Below are 18,913 nucleotides of genomic sequence, written 5' to 3' on the forward strand. Positions count from 1 at the left end.
AAATTAATATGTCACAAGAACAATTTTTGCGCACAACAAAAATAGTGAGGCGCCGTAATTTAAATAAGGATTATAATAATAGAAAATGGATAGGCATTGAATTAGACCCTCTTGTTCGCAAACACCTGATCGATACCAAAGAAAATTCTTTGACTTTCGGTCATTGCAACTTTGTGCTGTCTCCCGCTTTTTATGGGGAGGGAAAACTGTATACTTCCTACTCCTCCTATCTTCTTCTGATTAATTTCGTTGCGAGTCCCAAGACAGCTTTAGCATGTCCCTCGGGCTCCCTGAGATCATATCAAAGGGTTTTTGTGGTTGGATACCGCTGTCGATCCTGGCGATACAGGAGATACAAGAGAGAGAGAGAGGAGAACAAAAAAAAATCAAAAAATACTTAAGTCACATTTTGGTTTATTATTCGTAGCATTTTGGGGTTAAATTGTTAAAACAAATAGTTGATTTAAAAAAAAAGAAATTTCTTTATTTTCATTGGTTTTCGCTGTCTCCTATTTTTCGTTTCTTCTTATAATATTCTATTCGGTCCTCTAAGCTTGCTGGAACAAATAAGTAATTGAATTTTAAGCACTAAGTATACCAAAATATTATGCACTGGGTTACAAATACAATAAATTATTATGATGACCTAATACTAGCTACTGTTTTGTGTGAATAATAAATTAGTTTACTGTATTATTTTATGTTAGTAAGGGTGGGTTGCACCAAAGGCGTGGTTAAAGTTATGGTCAATTTTCAAAGTTATGGTTATAGTTAAGGCTAATTTAACTTTAACCTTAACTTTGACCACAGATTTTGACAGAAGACGTTGCTGGTCCGACAAGGCTTTATATAAACGTGGGCCCCGCCCGTGGGTTCGCTAAACCACGCTAAAGGAGAACTGTCAAAAATGGCGTTTTTGTATGATGACAGCGCTAGTTCCTTTTTTCGCCACGTGCATTTAAAGCTCTATGTTTATGGTTAAATATGGCGTCCTTTTTTTACTTTAACCGAAGATTTGACATTTTGCATTATAGTTAAAGTTATAGAAGTAAGTTTGGTGCAACCCACCCTAAATGAAATATATTATAAAATATTTGCAAACCCAATCTTTGCATAGGTAAGTCTATTAGCGACATCTAGCGACGAATTGCGAAATGTGCAAAAAATTAACAGACTACAATATATTTTTTTCAACTGTCCCCAAAAATAAATGAATTTTGAATTATCTTCTTTTACTCACAGCAAGTCTCTCTTTTCAGCAGTGGCGTGTAGACCCTTGGCTTTACTCCTTGTAGCAAGCAGTCAGTGTACGTATTTATGCTGCCCCCTTCTTTTGTACTGTTATTATCTTTTGTTTCGTTCTGGCAGTCCTCACGGGGCAAATTCTTGTACACATCCTGTAGTTGTTTGAGTGTGTCTTTCATCATGATAGCCCTGAAAGACAGGAAAAAACTTCAGACATGAGACACGTAGCTACTATAGTATTATCTCCTCTTATATGTGCAAGACAAGCGTGTAGTAAGAACTGCACACATATGTTGGGTTGCACCAGAGGCGTGGTTAAAGTTAAAGTTATGGTTATAGTTAAGGCTAAATTTAACTCTAACTTTGACCACAGAAATTGATAGATGACAGCTGGTCCAACAAGGTTATAAATGAACGTGGGCGGGGGCGCTGCTGGTAAAGGAGAATTGTCAAAAACGGCGTTTGTGTATGATGATAGCGTTAGTTCCTTTTTTCGCCACATGCATTTAAAACCTTGTCGAGCTCTATGGTTATAGTTAAATATGGCGTCTTGATGGCGTCCATTTTTAACTTTAACCAAAGATTTGACATTTTGCATTGTAGTTACAGTTATAGTAAAGTTAGTTGGTGCAACCCAACCATAGTGTGCTATAAGGTATAGTATCTACATCGGTAACATTTTGACTTTATTTAGTTTTGTTCCTGTCTGTATTTTGTTTGATACGTTAAAATACATTATATTAATATTAAATTTGGCTTGTTATTAGTAAATAGTAAGGTTTAAAGTTTATTTTGATTTCTCATTTAACTTCCATGCAGAGAACAGCCATACTTGATACCGACGAGCGTCCACTGCGCCTGCACATGCGCTATGACGCTGCGCAGTTCTGCTCGGTCGTGAACCCAGCGCTCGGGCAGATCGTACGAGCAGTGGAACAGGTTGAGGGGGACGTCTAGCGCCATGTTGTACTGTGGCTTGCTTGAAAAAAATAATATGTTAGTTGTAGCTTTATGCCCTTTAAAATACTTTTATTAACTGAACTATTATAAAAATGAAAAAAAAAAAATAGGCCACAGAAAACTTTAAAATTCTTTGGCAAAAGGAGAGGGAAAGGAGCAGTGTTTGATTTCTAAGTTTCTAGTTGGCCCGAGATGCGAGAGGGGTACAACACAAACACGATATTGGTAGATTAGTACCAGAAAGGCTTGATGGTGGTAGTGTGGCGGTACCCACAATATGCCTAACATTCCTGCATCGCGCTTTCGAAGTTTTCTGAGCGCGTCGGTATATATACTACAGCTGAAATGTATCACGTTGGGCTTCGGCCTGACCGAGCATAACACCTTGCTCGGTCGGAAGATCTTCCTTTGCGGCCACCACGCATATTCCCACAGTAGCATGCGATGTGACGGTGATGCATTATTGGTTGCCCACTCCAGTTACCCCGAAATTTAAAGCTGCGCACGACCAAACTGAGGATGTTGCTCGATTCCGAAGGTTATAATGGCTTTAAATCGTTTTAAATAATAAAATTATAGTTACCAAGGGTATGTGTCAATATCCAGGAGGTCTGCTACAACTTTTGGCGACTCGCGCCCTTCTCCAACAAGTAGCAATACACCCATTATACATCTGATCTGGTGCCAGAGAAACGCGTTGCCTTCTATCAAAAGCATATACATACATGTAGCTGAAAAAAGGAGAAATACATATCGTTGACTCAATATAGTCAATTTACTTATGACTTATCTAATATACTTATTTAAAACGTGGGAGAGCCATGCTTCGGCACGAATGACTCGACCGGAGAAATACCACGTTCTAGCGCTGTGTTTCGCTGAGTGAGTGAGTTTACCGGAGGCCCAATCCCCTAGCCTCTTCCCTTCCCTACCCTCCATATTCCCTTCCCTTCCCATCCCTACCCTCCCTTATTACCCTATTCCCCCTTAAAAGGCCGGCAACACACCTGCAGCTCTTCTGATGCTGCGAGTGTCCATGAATGATGAAGTTGCTTTCCATCAGGTGACCCGTTTGCTCGTTTGCCTCCTTACTTCATAAAAAAAAATTTAGTGTTAAGGTAGACTAATGTTGTAAATGCGAAAGTATGTCTAAATGTCTGTCTGTTAGCTTTATGCTAAATTGGTTAAAACTGATTTGGAACTTGTTTGTAGGTAACAACTTCTGCATCCAGCTTGTAAAACCAAAGTCTAAAAACGATTACAGTGAATATTTTGATGTAGTAGACAGTAGTAGTCGAAACACTCACAATCATCGGAATCCTCGTCCACCGGCAGTATATCCGCGCGCAGTATTTCCCGCCTAAACTCCGTGACGCCATTGCCGACGTCCATCTTGCAAAGATGTCGGAAGTCGTGCGAGCCCACCAGCTGCGCGCACGCGTCTCGCATCGCGGCGATGTTCAGTGCCGAGCGCGGGAAGTAGTACTTGTACTGCCGCTTCTTACAGTCAAACCTGGACAACAATATTATATTATGTCAATTTATCTACACTAATATTATAAAGCGGAAGAGTTTGTTTGTTTAAACGCGCTAATCTCAAGAACTACTGGTACGATTTGAAAAATTCTTTCAGTGTTAGATAGCCCATTTATCGAGGAAGGCTATAGGCTATAATATTTTATCATGCTAAGACTAACAGGAGCGAAGAAATAAGAGGAAAATGTGGAAAAAACGGGGGAAATTATTTGAACGCGCTAATCTCAGGAACTACCAGTGCCGTAAATAGGGCGGTGCCACCGGTGCCCAGGCACAGGGCGTAGGCTCTGGGGGGGCGCAAGAATGGCCAGATCAGAGGGACCTATACGTAGCATTGCTCGGGTACCTATAATATCTAAAAAAGAAACAGGGGCGCAGTTATAGAATCTCGCATACGGCACAGGGCGCAAAAAAGGCTATTTACGGCACTGGGAACTACCGGTCCGATTTGTAAAATTATTTCAGTGTTAGATAGCCCATTTATCCAGAAAGGTTAAAGGCTATATTTTATCACGCTAAGACTAATAGGAGCGAAGAAATTTGTCTTTACAACTTATCACTACATATTATAAAACAAAGTCGCTTTTTTCCCTCATGTCCCTTTGTCTTTAAAACTACGCAACGGATTTTGATGCGGTATTTTTTAATAGATAGAGTGATTACAGAGGAAGGTTTATAAGTATAATGACATTCATTAAGTAGTAGAAAAATACTGTTATTTTTGGGGTTTCTAATGTGGTGTCGTAAATAATTACAATTTTTTTCCGCTTACATTGCAAACACAGGCTGAACCCTACGAGATTTATCAAAATAATGTATAATTATATAAAAATATAATATAATATCAAAATAATTAAGTATTGTACACTATGAAAATTGTAAGGTAGCAAACTCACGGCGCGGTTTTCTCCCGCGCCCGCCGCGGTTGCGGGCCCGCAGCCTTCGTAGAATTCAGTTTTGTATGTAAAATACGAAAGCAAAACTCACGGTTTTTTTCGCCCGCGGCGGGCGCGGAACTGTTTGCGGCTCCCGCTGCACCGGCGGGCGGCGGTCGCCCGCAGCCTCGGCGGTTTGCACCCGCGCTCTCTGCGATAGTTTAGCGGGCTATTGCAGTAGCCGTAGTAGGCGATCGTATGAAACCGCCCGTCTTGCGATTATCGCCCGCCGAGTTTGCGGGCGCCGACCGCGACCGCGGCGGCTGCGGGCCCGCACAAATCAGCGGTCTCGTGAGTTCTGAACTAAAACCGCTCATTTGCGCGGGCCCGCAACCGCGGCGGGCGCGGGAAAAAACCGCACCGTGAGTTCGCTACCTAACTCCGCGATGGTATATGTCTATCTCCTATGGCTATCCCATAATAATATTTGTCATTTACTTTTAACTTCAAATAATGGCTAATTTTCGAAGCAATTTTAACTAATACGGCAATAATCCTTATTCAATTAAATACTTTAAAATTTAAATACATTATTGATTTAATATAGATCTGTATGTATAATATTGATTTAATATAGATCTGTTTTTACACCTTATGATTTACTTAAATGAATATCTTCGAAGATATTACAGATAAAAAAATTGCGCGAGTAGCTTTTGTGGTGGTACCGACCAATGCGGGCCACATGTAGTAATGAATATAATTACAAACTGAATCGAATTTAATCATTTCTTCAGTAAGTGACATAGGCATATTAGTCTTAGCGTGATAAAATATAGCCCATAGCCTTCCTCGATAAATGGGCTATCTAACACTGAAAGATTTTTTCAAATCGGACCAGTAGTTCCTGAGATTAGCGCATTTAAACAAACAAACTAACAAACTTTTCCGCTTTATAATATTAGTATAGATATATATTTAAGATTTATATATATTATACTTAATATGAGGAGCTGGCGAGAAACCCGGATTAGTCCGCGAGAAAAAAATTAACACAGTGGTTAAAAAACTAGTATGAACTACTACTTCTACAACTGAACCATTCCGGTTTTGTTTGAAAATGGTCTTTTTAAAGCCTTTTTAACCAGTTTTGATTGAAATAATTAACAGGAAAGACGCAGATGGGTCAAGAGAAGATAATTCGAAAAAAATACTTTTGCACTCTTGTGGACTTGTCTGGTTTTGTTCGCTAGCTCCTCATATAATACACATATTTATTACACCCAGGAACTTAGAAAACTTTATGTTTCATTGGTGTGATTCGAACCTGTGACCCCCGGCATGAGCGCTGACAACGTGCTCAACGACTGAGCCACAGAGGTTATCAGAGCATTATTGTGATAATTATTGATAAAGCAACGTACCTTGCACTAAACTCTGGTTTATCCTGTGGGATAGGCATCCAAGCTACCACTCTGATCTCTTTGGGCAGCAAACGGTTTAGTATTTTACAATATGGCATCTCAGTATTTAAAGATTTTTCAAGATCTTGCTCTGAGGGTTCAAATTTACTTCTGAGTGTTATTGATATTATCTGAAATATTTTAACATATTTATGTCTTAATTAATGACTTTTTAAAATATGACAACATAATTTTTATACAAGGCTTTGTAAAATTATCTTTCTTTCTGGGTCTTTGGATTTACTGCTTATGTACAAAATATGTTTTGGCAGGAAAATGATTATAAAAATCTTCTATATTGTGGTTAATCTGTATTTAACACAATAACACAATCTCACCCATGTAATGGAATATGGAAGTTAAGTAAAGTTTTCTGTCTGGTAGTTTTAAAAAGAGGCAGTATCTATGCCAAAACGGTGGTCGGTTAATTATTCCAAACCTTCTATGATATGTGCTAACTAAAATATTCAATAAATCAATAATATAATAAACTTTCGATGACTTACTTGCCCAAAGGCACTCACTCCCTTATCGGTGCGTCCACAGCGGTGGTACTGCGAGGTCTCCCGGCTCTCTATCAAGCACGATTTAGTTAAAGCATAGAACAGGTGATGTTCAATTGTTTGGGTAGAATCTTCCTGCACAGCTAGACCCCGGTAGTCCCACCCGAAGTACATTATCCTCAGTAGTACTCGGCGATAGTGGCATCTGAAAAGCATCCAATAACATTATGTAAGTACTTGTTTAACGAGGACATTATAATATTATCATTAGTCATTACTAGACATCGGATTATATGTACGATTAAAGTGCCGAAATATGCATGCAAGTATGCACGATTAATGGCCAAAATATGCACAAAATATGCACAGTCAAAAGTCACTTATTATTGAAATTTATTATTTTTTTGAAGAGCTTTCCGGTGGCGCCGTTAATAAAAGCGTCAATTTTTATAATTTCATCAAATCCAGGATTTTTCATTTTTTATACAGCACCAATAATAATTTGCTAACAACATTTTCCGATTGCAATCTTAATGCCCATGGAAGTTTAATAAATCGGTAACTTTTATTCAATTTTTTTACTAATGTAGCCAACTACAGAGAAAAATTTTGTTTCTTGATAGATAATGTACCCATCGGGTGTATTGCATTCTTTATATGGGGATGGAGTCACATATTTGAAGTGTTTTGATCTATCGTACCTCTGTTTTGTGGCCTTGGTGTGTGTCATGATATCTAGTTTGGAGACTACGAGGGCTTAAAACTACCGAAATTAGCACTATCAACCAAAAATTGCCAAAATATGCACTATCGCCTAAAAAGTGCCATTATATGCATTTGCATATGCACGTATGCAAATGCATATAATCTGATGTCTAGTCATTACCAATTATTTTTATTTTCATTCATCAATTATTTTTCACTTAACTGCAGTTGAACAAGATACATACTTACTGAAATCAAACTTCTTACTGCTTATTTGTTCTTCAACACTGTTAGTGTCTGACAAAGATTTGCTTATTACGTTTTTCAATTGAGTATTATGTACTTTTAACTGCATAATTTTGTCAATTAATTCCTGAAAATAATACAATAAACAATGTTTAATGTTTTGTAGAGGTTATGTTGACGAAGACAGATATTTAATAAAATATTATTATTATGATACATATTACGTTTTTATCCATTTTCATAAAATCATTTTTCGTTAAAGATTTTACTGGCTTGGGTTTTGGAGGCAGTTTATTCATTTTCAATAACTAGTTACGATTTTTATGTCAATAAAATAAAAACAACTTTTCGATTTAAGATTTCCAAAGTTCAACTTTGGAAAAAATAACAAATTGACAGTGACAGTGATAGACCAATTTTTTAAATTATGGCGCATGGCTGTATGGGCAACGCTCCCTTTGCCTGTCCCTACCGGGACGAATTAAAAAAAAAATATATATGGCGCTTCAGCTATAGTGGCCAGTGGGCAGTGGCCAGTGGGAGAGCCGGAGAGTCGTATGGACTATGGATGATGGATCAGATATGGATTAGATCAAAGACCATTCAAAGACCGACATATTAAAGTCCGTCAAAAACATAAAGGCTGTCATAGAAAGAGCAGGTAATGTAAAGATGTATATTATAGCACGATACAGCTCGTATATAGGGGTGGGGTTAAATTATTATCTCTAATCGTATTAGTTTTATTACAAAAATTATAAGTCAATCAATTAGATCATCCGTGTCTACTTCAGCATCGCTAGTTGAGCAGTATCAGAAGTCACTGATTTATAAGGCCTTAATACCTCATCCCTTACTACAGCTGAAAACTTCTTACTTTTCAATTTTTGGGTCACTTTGGCATTGGGGTCGTTAGTAGCTCCCCCCTTTCCACAATACAAGATCACCGACTGAATATTTCCTACATTTCTTGTGAGTTTTGTCTATTTTTCATAACAGTCGTATAATTTCTATCAATTCGGAGTGTTGCTGTTGCCCTTCATTCAGTTAATGCCTGTCGTTGCGAAGTATGGTCACTAGGACCACTGGATGGAATAGCTGGTAATTTAGAGTTATCATAGCTAAACATAAGTTTAAACGAAAGCTGAAAGGAAGGAAGTAGTAGAATTAGGTGTATTATTTATAAGTACCCCATACTATATCCATTAATTTGTCAACCGAAACAGTTTCATATTTAGACATTTGATCTGGAACTAGCTATAGCGTTAAGAAAGTTTTTTAGTTGCATGTCTTCTGCAAATTAGTTAATGTATCGGATAGGAGATGCTTTGCCTCTATGTTATTATGCGGACTGGGTTTCTCTAAAGCCTAATATTATTGTGTTGAATTTATAAATATTAATGTACTTCTCATATTTTAGATAATATGAGAAGAGGAAGTTATAACGGAAGTAAATAATCCTCCCGCCCATTTATAACTAACTAATTGTCAAAATCAAGTACCTTACTTATTAATATTTAAAATATAATAATCACTTATTAAAATTATATATAGTGAGTAACATAATATACTGATTTAAATAAATAAATATAATATCATGTAGCTTGTCCATTGACATCCGCTAACACAAACTATAATAGAAAAGCGTTATTCATCAAGTGCCGGGCAATGGACAGGCTGCCACCAACATTACCACCATATTATTACATTTCTTTAAAATATGAAACAATACTTTTACTTAGATTTAAATTAATTAAAAAATAAGAAAACTTTTACGTAGATTTTAAATAAAATAAAAAATAATAAAAATTAAGTATATTTTCAATTACAGTAACTTAGTACAAAAATTTTAGAATAATAATGCCGGCTCCGCCACTAATCACGCCATTTTATATCATCCCCTCTCCTCTCCTCGCCTCTCCCGCCAGTCTCCTCTGTTGCACCCTTCACCCCTCCTCCGATTATCGCACCACTCCACTCCGCCCGTTACAGTCGGCCATCCTGTAACAATTGCGCCGCAATTGGCACAAAAAAACATCATTAGCTCTCCAATAAATCAATCAAATCATCTCTATCAACTATTTCTTCATCACTGCTGGTATCACTACACTGTGGGGCACTGCGATATGGTCTTATAGAGTCTGCGGCTACAACCCCTGTAAACTTTTTATATCCTCGCATGCCTTTAATACTTCGAATTTCATATCGCCCGTTAGGTAATACCTTTTGCACAATATAAGGCCCCGAATAAAGTGCTTGCAACTTTGTATTTACATTTTTTACTTCCCCACCAGTAGGCGCCTGCTTCCATAAGACCAAATCGCCCTTAGCAAACTTTCTTTCAGGCTTATGACGTTTATCAAAATTTCTTTTCATAACTTCGCTACGATGTTTTAACCTACGAGAAACAATTTCTCGTTTTTCTTGAATAGATGTACTACTACTAGCTTCATTGTGTTCGTTTGTCAAGTTTGGCATTAGTCTACTACGATAGCTAAATAAAACTTCAAAAGGATGGTAACCCAAGCTCTCATTTATCGTATTGTTTATTCCCCACACGACATCTGGTAAACATTCAGTCCACATATTTGGATCTCTAACTCGCGTACGCATAGCATCAAGTAGAGTTCTGTTGTATCTCTCCACTTGGCCATTAGCACGTGGGCACGCTATAGCGTTAACTGTGTGACGAAAGTTATATTCTACGGAGAATTCTTTAAACACTCTACTTGTGAAAGCTAAGTTCCTATCCGATATGATTCTTTTTGGGTATCCGAATAAACTAAACATGTCTTTGAGTACCCTGACAGTCTCCATAGAGTTTATGGTTCTAGTGGGGCGTGCAATCAAAAACTTTGTAAAAGAATCGACAATCATAAGTATATACTGATAACCTTTTGGTGACCTACTGAAGGGACCTAAATGGTCGATATGTACTGTGTCCATTGGTGATGACGGTTTAGGAATTGGATGTAACTCTCCGGTGGGCTTACCATAATCACCCTTCCCATACGCGCACTCTAAACATGAATTTATGTACTTTTTAATAAAACGTGTCATTTTCGGGAACCAATAATCAGCTTTAATCAACTCATCGCACCTCTTAATACCTACGTGACCTATTTGATCATGCAATTTCTGCATCAATTTCCAACGAGCAAAAGAAGGAACTACGAGTTTTTCCCCGTTAAAAGTTTTTCTATATAAACGATCATTTTTAATTTTGTAATTATTAATCACGTCATTACACGCATTACCCTCTTTTAGTTGCTTAATAATATTGTTTAATTTTTCATCTTGTAATTGTACTGTTAAATACCAATCTTCATTTGAAATTCGTAGCAAATGAAACTGATCATAATCATCAACAGGTACACTAATAGGGTTCCGACTGAGAGCATCGACATGTTTCATTCTATCGCCTGGCCTATATTCTATTTCAATATCGTATTCCTGAATTATTAACCACCATCGTGCTATTCTAGGTATTAATTCTTTTTTCTGTAACGTATATCTGACTGCAGAACAATCTGTAACAATTTTAACTGGCTTGCCTAAAACGTAAACACGAAAACGCTTTAGTGACGCCACCACGGCTAACGTCTCCAATTCATAGCTATGATACAAGGATTCTTCTCGAGTGGTTACTCGACTAAAATAAAAAAACTGGCTTTAAATTCCCATCTTCCTGTTTTTGTAACAAAATTCCTGCTAACCCACTTTTACAAGCGTCCGTATGAATTTCGCACGACAATTTTTCATCGTACAAAGCTAAAACAGGACGAGAAATTAGCCTTGATTTAAGTAACTCAAAACTTTGCATCTGTTCATGACCCCATTGCCACACATTATTCTTTTTTGTCAAATCACTAAGAGGCTTAGCTAAAATAGCAAAATTTTTAACGAACTTTCTAAAATAACTACACAACCCCAAGAATTGCCTCAATTCATGTAAATTATTTGGTTGACTAAATTTTGAAACGGCCGCAATTTTATGATCTCCTGGTTTAATTCCTTCACTACTAATTTCGTGTCCTAAAAATGAAACACTAGACTTTAAAAATGAACACTTACGCACATTCAGTTTCATGTGACTCTGTCGTAATTTACAAAATACTTTTTCTAATAACTCTAAACCCGCAGAAACGTCAACTGTTGACAATAAAATGTCATCCATGAAACAAATAATTTCATCACTACCCACCATTCGTACTAATTTTTGAATGACACGCATAAAAACCGACGGTGCATTTGCCAAACCAAAGGGTACCCTCAAAAATTCGTATAACCCGTCCGGTGTTATGAAAGCAGTTTTATTTATAGAATCTGGATGAATTTTAATATGATGGTAACCAGAAAATAAGTCTAGATTTGAAAATATTTTCTTATTGGCTAGCTTTGACAACTGGTCATCTATATGTGGGAGAGGAAAACATTCCTTAACGGTTATAGAGTTTAATGACCTATAATCGACACACAAACGATAATCGCCATTTTTCTTGCGAACTAAAATAATTGGCGAAGCATATTCTGATGATGATTCCCTAATAATATGGCCCTCTAACATCTCGTTAATTTTTCTAGCTACTACTTCTCTCTCCATATGAGCTAAGCGGTAAGGTTTTCTTTTTATAGGGATATCACGCGAGCGTCCGGTCCTGTACTCGTCGCCGGGGACTTCAATGCAAAGTCAACGCTTTGGGGTTCTCCGGCGACGAATGCAAGAGGCCGTGTGATGGCGGAATGGTTGGCGTCAACAGGTCTCGTAGTGGTCAACACCGGAAGCGACAGTACATGCGTCAGGCGACAGGGCGAGTCAATCGTTGATCTGACGTTGGCGAGTCCCAGCTTCGCGACACGCATTGTCGGATGGCATGTCTCCAAAGAGGAAACCCTCTCAGACCACCGGTATATCCGGTTCGACGTATCCGCACACACGTCGGAATTGGGTCGCACATTTCCAGCAGGTGGCGGCCCAAGGTGGTCTCTGAGGCGGCTGAACAAGGACCTGTTAGAAGAGGCAGCAATCGTCGCGTCCTGGTCTCGTCTTCCCTCCGATGATGTAGAGGAATGCGCAGAGTGGCTGAATGAGACGTTGCAGAACATATGCGACGCCTCTATGCCACGCGTTGGACCTCCTAAACCCCGACGCAACGCTTATTGGTGGCGCCCTGAAATGTGGGAACTCAGGCGAGAGTGCATAGCGGCCCGCCGTCGTTATACCCGCTACCGCAGGAGGAGGAACAGGTCACCGGAGGAAGAGGAGGCCATTTATGATACTTATCGCACGGCGCGGCAGACCCTGCGTGACCAAATCAAAGTGGCCAAGGCGGAGGCCTGGAAAGAATGGCTGCAGGCTTTGGACGCAGACCCATGGGGCAAACCCTACAAATGGGTGCGCCAAAAACTGCGACCGCTGGGCCCTCCGATCACTCAGTGTCTCCGACCGGAACTTCGCGACAGAGTCATCTCGACCCTCTTTCCATCTGGGGTCGAGAGGAGTCCACACGTGGAGACTCAACCGGAGGAGATATCTGACATCGAAGAGGTACCGCCAGTGACAGCGGCAGAATTAGCGGCGGCAGTCCACAAAATGGAAATTAAAAACACGGCGCCTGGCCTTGACGGAGTTCCAGGACGAGTCTTGGCCCTGTCGCTAAAGCAGCTGGAGTCGCATATGCTGACCATCCTGACCAACTGCTTGGTCCAGGGTCGAGTACCAAGAAGATGGAAGACCGGGAAGCTAGTCCTTCTTCGGAAGGCTGGGCGTCCAGAAGAGGATCCTTCTGCGTACCGCCCCATCGTTTTGCTAGACGAGGTCTGCAAAATCTTCGAGCGGGTGCTCGTTGCGCGTCTCGTCAACCATCTCGAGAGCGTCGGGCCAGACTTGAGCGAGAACCAGTTTGGATTTCGCTCAGGCCGATCAACGATTGGGGCGGTTGCCCGTTTAAGGGACATCGCAGAGGATGAGGTTTCCCGGGGTGGGGTAGTGCTGGCGGTGTCGTTAGACATATCCAACGCCTTTAACTCCCTGCCCTGGGGGACGATCAAAGCCGGATTGAGACACCACGGCGTTCCGAGGTACCTGCGCTGCACCATTAGCAGTTACCTATCGGAACGCTCCGTGCAATTCCCGACCCAGGACAGCTGGGAAGAATGGGAAGTAGATTGCGGAGTTCCACAGGGGTCGGCTGCAGGTCCGACCCTGTGGAATATTGGATTTGACCCCGTGCTCAGGGGCATCAACCTTCGCGGCGCAGAGGTCATTTGCTACGCTGACGACACCGAAGTTGTCTGTTGTGGCAAGACCTACCGCGAAGCATTGATCCTGGCGACTGCAGCGGTCGCGCAAGTGGTCCGCCGGATCCGCGCCCTGGGCCTCACCGTCGCACTCGGAAAATCTGAGGCTCTATTCTTTCATGGGCCGAGGAATCCGCCGCCGCCTGATATGGCCGTGGTGGTGAGCGGCACGAGAATTAACATCACCCGGAACATGACGTACTTGGGTATGACATTGGACGGAAGGTGGTCCTTTAAGGAACATTTCCGCCGGCTCTCCGAAAGGGTCTCCAGGTCAGCGGGAGGCCTGGCGTCACTCCTCCCGAATCTCGGGGGGCCGAGCATCGGATGCCGGCGGCTGTATATGGGGGTCATACGGTCAATGACCATGTATGGCTCGCCGATCTGGGCCAACCATCTTTCGCCCCAAAACCGGACTATACTTGGCAGGTTGCAGCGGTTGATGGCTACCCGAGCAGTGCGTGGATACCGCACAGTATCAAAGGATGCGGCATGCCTGCTCGCGGGAAGCATCCCGTGGGACCTAGACGCTCGAGCCCTCGCCGACGTATATTGGCGTTGCGCAGCTGTCCGCGCGGAGGGTGGCAACCCTCTTCCGGACGCCGTACGTCGGTGGAGGAACTCAGCAGAAGAGAGGGCGATTGACCTCTGGGCAGAACGGCTCGAGGAACCGACCGTTAGCATTGCCCTAGTGACGGCGATCCGCCCCATATTCAGAGAATGGATCAAACGCACACATGGTGCGCTATCCTTTCACCTCACGCAGATGCTGACCGGGCACGGTTGCTTCGGTCGGTATCTGTGTGAAATAGCGCGTAGTGAGGTCACCACAGAGTGCCACCACTGTGGAGAGGAACGGGACACGGCCGAGCACACCATCACGGCCTGTCCCGCCTGGGCGACACAACGCGCGGCTCTAACTGCCGCTATCGGCGAGGACGCGACTCTCCCAGCCCTCTGCAGGGCCTTGGTCGAGAGCGGAGAAAAGTGGTCTGCGGTCGAGACGTTCGCACATAGCGTCATCTCGACCAAAGAGGAGGCCGAGCGCATAAGGGAGCGAGAGGCGCACGACCACCGGCGAAGACGGCCAAGGCGAAGACGTCGCAACGGACGCGACATTCCGCCTTAGCCAGGGAACTCGGGGTGACGGTATGGGGATGCCGCCACTCATTGCACTGAGTCCCCGAGAGAGTCGCGATGCGCGTTGTGTTCCTGCGCATCGCGACACAAAGAAGACGACCGGCCTATGCAAGCCCCCCATGTGGGGCCTCTGTTCGGCGTAGGGGGACAAGAAACCCCAACAGTGTGGGCCTGCTTTGGGTGAGCAGGCAAGCGCGGACGGAAGTCACGGAAGACATGTAATAGGCCCTCGCGTCTCCGTCCTGCGCGAAAGTAGGAACACGGTCGGGTTTTAGTGGGTACAGCTGCGGCCACTTACCATCTCTTCGGCCGTAGCAAGTCCCACATACCCCGGTGGTCCTTCCCCAACGCTACCGGGGATGTGTAATAGCATTTCCCGACCAAAAAAAAAAAAAAAAAAAAAAAAAAAAAGGGATATCACTTGTAAGTTTTATTTCCATTTGCCCTAAATCCGTAACGCCTAACTCTTTGACAGTACTAGCAAAACAATCCGAATACTTAAACAAAAGTCGATATAATTTATTTTTATCTCCGTCACACAAATTATTGCCCATGTCGATATCATCAAGTTTTACACCACCTATATTACTCTCCTCGCCACTACTCACTAAAAAAATATTTGCACTCACCTCTGGCACAATGTCGCACCTCTCCGCTCTCGTGATAGTCTCATCCTTTTTCCACATTATCGGCTGAGCCCCGATGTTACAGACTTTGATGTAGCCCTTGCCTTCCCGTAAAATTCCACGTCCAAGAGCATACACGACTCCACTTAAGCTGTATTGTCTCGGTTTTGTGCTCAAATATCCAGGAGGTGGATTGGCTACGTACACACTCACGAGGCTGCTTCCGATCGGGACTTCAGTATCTTCGGCTACTAAAACTCTAAAACATAACGCTTCTTCAATTGTGTCGATAAGATTTAAATTAGTAACCGTTACCTTTTTGAAAAATGCACCATCTTTTGATACACTCAAAACAACTTTTTCATTATTTATGACTGGCTGTCCAATTAATAATGCTATGTCTCCTAAATTTTCTCGTGTGACAACTGCAGTCGTACGTAATTGGATGTCATCAACATTCAAATCAAAATGTACTAAGCCGTCAGCTTTAGCGGCCGAACCTGCAAATCCTTTTAACATGGTATTGGATGGTTCCATTTGTAAATTGATTGCATCTGCAGCAGTCTTCGTAATCACATTTAATTCACTTCCGGTATCGATAAAAGATTTAACAAGAACTCCATTTACTTTTACCCTCTTCTTATAAATGTCGTTTAGATTCAACAAAACTTGCACCTTCTTTTCGTGACTTTTATTGCTTGCATTTGGCACAGGTTCCTGTTTACAATTCGTGGCAACATGGCCTTGCTTCCCACATCTATAACACTTACGTTTATCCGGTGCGCTACACTCAGGAGCAATGTGTCCAACTTCATTGCATCGATAGCATATAGGTTGTTGACGAGAATTTTTACTACCAGATGCTTCCATCGGCCGAGATGTTATGTTCCTGTTACTCACTAAACTCTTGGTTACCTGCGTCATTTGGTAGTTATCGACGGCTGACAAAAATCCCTCGTACAACTCGTCGGGACTCGAGCACTGGTATGCCTGAGCGTTAGCATGCAACTCGTGTGGTAGCCCTCTAATAATACACGAAACAGCAGCCTTATCACTTAGCTGGCATCTGTAACACATGGCTAACTTTTCTTGAAAATACTTCGTCATAGATTCGTTAGGTAATTTCTTACGGTTCATTAATTCCTCCAATAGAGTTGCATAATCGTGGTGACGGGGAAAAGCTCTTGTGAGTAGGTTTTTCCACTCGTCCCATGAATAGTTATAGGAATCCAAGCGGTTAAACCACACCCGTGCTTGACCTTGTAATTTAGATTGAAGGTGAAATGATTTAACTTCTTCGGACCAATCGTAAATATTTCCTAATTGATCAATTTTCTTTAACCAATTCTGCACATTCATATCACGATTTTCAGGATCAAATTCAGGAATTAATTTATCCGTATGGAGTAATTTATCTACCCTCCAATTATTGTTATTTTGAAATTTACTGATTACTTCACTAACCTTTTGCGATATTATGGTATCAACACTTTCGGTTAAGGAGTTATTATCTTCATTGTTACTCACGTGTTCATTACTTCTTATTTTCTTGGATTTTGTATTATTACCAGAATAATGACGCCGGAAACGCTTCATCTTCTTAGCACGTGGTAAAAATCCCACTTCTGAACTTTTACTTAGATTTAAATTAATTAAAAAATAAGAAAACTTTTACGTAGATTTTAAATAAAATAAAAAATAATAAAAATTAAGTATATTTTCAATTACAGTAACTTAGTACAAAAATTTTAGAATAATAATGCCGGCTCCGCCACTAATCACGCCATTTTATATCATCCCCTCTCCTCTCCTCGCCTCTCCCGCCAGTCTCCTCTGTTGCACCCTTCACCCCTCCTCCGATTATCGCACCACTCCACTCCGCCCGTTACAGTATACTAATGTAGGTACCTAGTACAACACTTTCCTCGAGTTTGCCTTATAATATAATAGGATTACTTTCCAGAAAATATGATTCCTTACCAGCAACACTATAAATTGATGCAATAATACAGGGTGTTTTTTTTTTTTTCGATTTTTTCTTACCTTCTGCCCTCGTTAATTTTCTCCTATGGTTTAGAGATCTTTCGTCATACAATAAAATGTAAAATTTTTTGCCTTTTCATTTAAAAGTCTCAAAGTGCTACATTTGTGGGTACAATATGCTCCTCCTTCTTTAGCATTTAGATTTAAATGGAGATACATGGAGATAGCTATACTTTAAGGGCCCTTCCACACGACGTTTTTTTCACGCGCGTTTGTATCGATACAAATGCAAGTTGAACGCTCAGCAAACGCAAGGAAGCCTACACCTCACATGATCCTTATTTTTGTATCCATACAAACGCACGTTTTTCAAACGCAACTAGGACGTGCAGCTGTAAGCGATCGCGTTCGTGTCGCGGTGGGGGACACGGCGCGCGCGCCCTTCCTCCATTTCCCCGCCTCAGCACTCATCGTTTGTATCGTTAAAAACGCGTGTTTAAAGCGCGTTTCAATAGCGTTCAACAAGCGGGCTTCATTAGCGTACTTTATTTTGCGTTTGTATCGATAACAACGCGCGTTTTATTTGCATCAAAAACGTGTAATATCTGCCAAAACGCGATAAAAGCGCGCAGGTGACAGGCGCATCAGAAACGCGCGTCGACAGCGCGTAAAAAAAAACGTCGTTTGGAAGGGTCCGAAGTCCCGAAAAGTGTGTTTCTTATTTTAAATGATACTTTTTATCCCGGAAAATGTACGGTTCCCGCGCGATAAACGAGTTTTGGAGTAACGCAGTTGCGAGCGTCATCAAGTATTGAGTATTTCTTATTTAAATCAAAGATTTAAGTCGTAATCACTAATCTATGATTTAAATAACTATTCCACTCAAGTAACACACATTTTGGTCACAAAATATTTAGCAACTAGCTGTTGCCCGCGACTTCGTCCGCGTTACCATAGTAGTTCACATCCAAAGTATTATTTATTGTACAAAAATATTCAATATACAGAATTGACTTTCCTATGATTTTATTATACATATATAGATGTTCCGCGCGGCTTCGCTTGCATAATTTAGAAATTTCACGCATCTACATTTTGCAGCAAAAAATAGCCTGCAAAGGCAAACATGAAGAATAGACCACGTGAAGGGACCTTCACGTGGTCTATTCTTCATGTTTGCCAAATAACATAAAAATTGCTCCAGTAGTTCATAATATAATAAGCAATTCCATATAATTTCCCCCGTTTTTTCCACATTTTCATCTATTTCTTCGCTTCCATAAGTCTTAGCGTGATAAAATATAGCCTATAGCCTACCTCGATGAATGGGC

General features: G+C 41.2%; 1 protein-coding gene across 2 annotated transcripts; it reads right to left on the reverse strand.

Annotated features, from left to right (window-relative positions):
* Positions 1 to 462: 462 nt before the first annotated feature.
* On the reverse strand, positions 463 to 7,889 carry LOC121727431 (tRNA pseudouridine(38/39) synthase). 2 transcript variants are annotated; one of them, XM_042115285.1, is made up of 9 exons: positions 7,758 to 7,889; positions 7,533 to 7,660; positions 6,586 to 6,787; positions 6,041 to 6,210; positions 3,513 to 3,718; positions 2,789 to 2,936; positions 2,078 to 2,224; positions 1,241 to 1,434; positions 463 to 557 (listed from the first exon to the last, which is right to left on the reverse strand). In XM_042115285.1, the coding sequence occupies exons 1-9, from the start codon at positions 7,830 to 7,832 to the stop codon at positions 490 to 492; spliced, it is 1,338 nt and encodes a 445-aa protein (XP_041971219.1). In that variant the 5' UTR covers positions 7,833 to 7,889; the 3' UTR covers positions 463 to 489. The 2 variants fall into 2 exon arrangements, with proteins under 2 accessions (XP_041971219.1, XP_041971220.1); XM_042115286.1 differs by lacking the exon at positions 7,758 to 7,889 and having other exon boundaries at positions 7,537 to 7,647.
* Positions 7,890 to 18,913: the final 11,024 nt, after the last annotated feature.

This window comes from Aricia agestis, chromosome 5 (genome assembly GCF_905147365.1).
Source record: "Aricia agestis chromosome 5, ilAriAges1.1, whole genome shotgun sequence".
Lineage (NCBI taxonomy): Eukaryota > Metazoa > Arthropoda > Insecta > Lepidoptera > Lycaenidae > Aricia > Aricia agestis.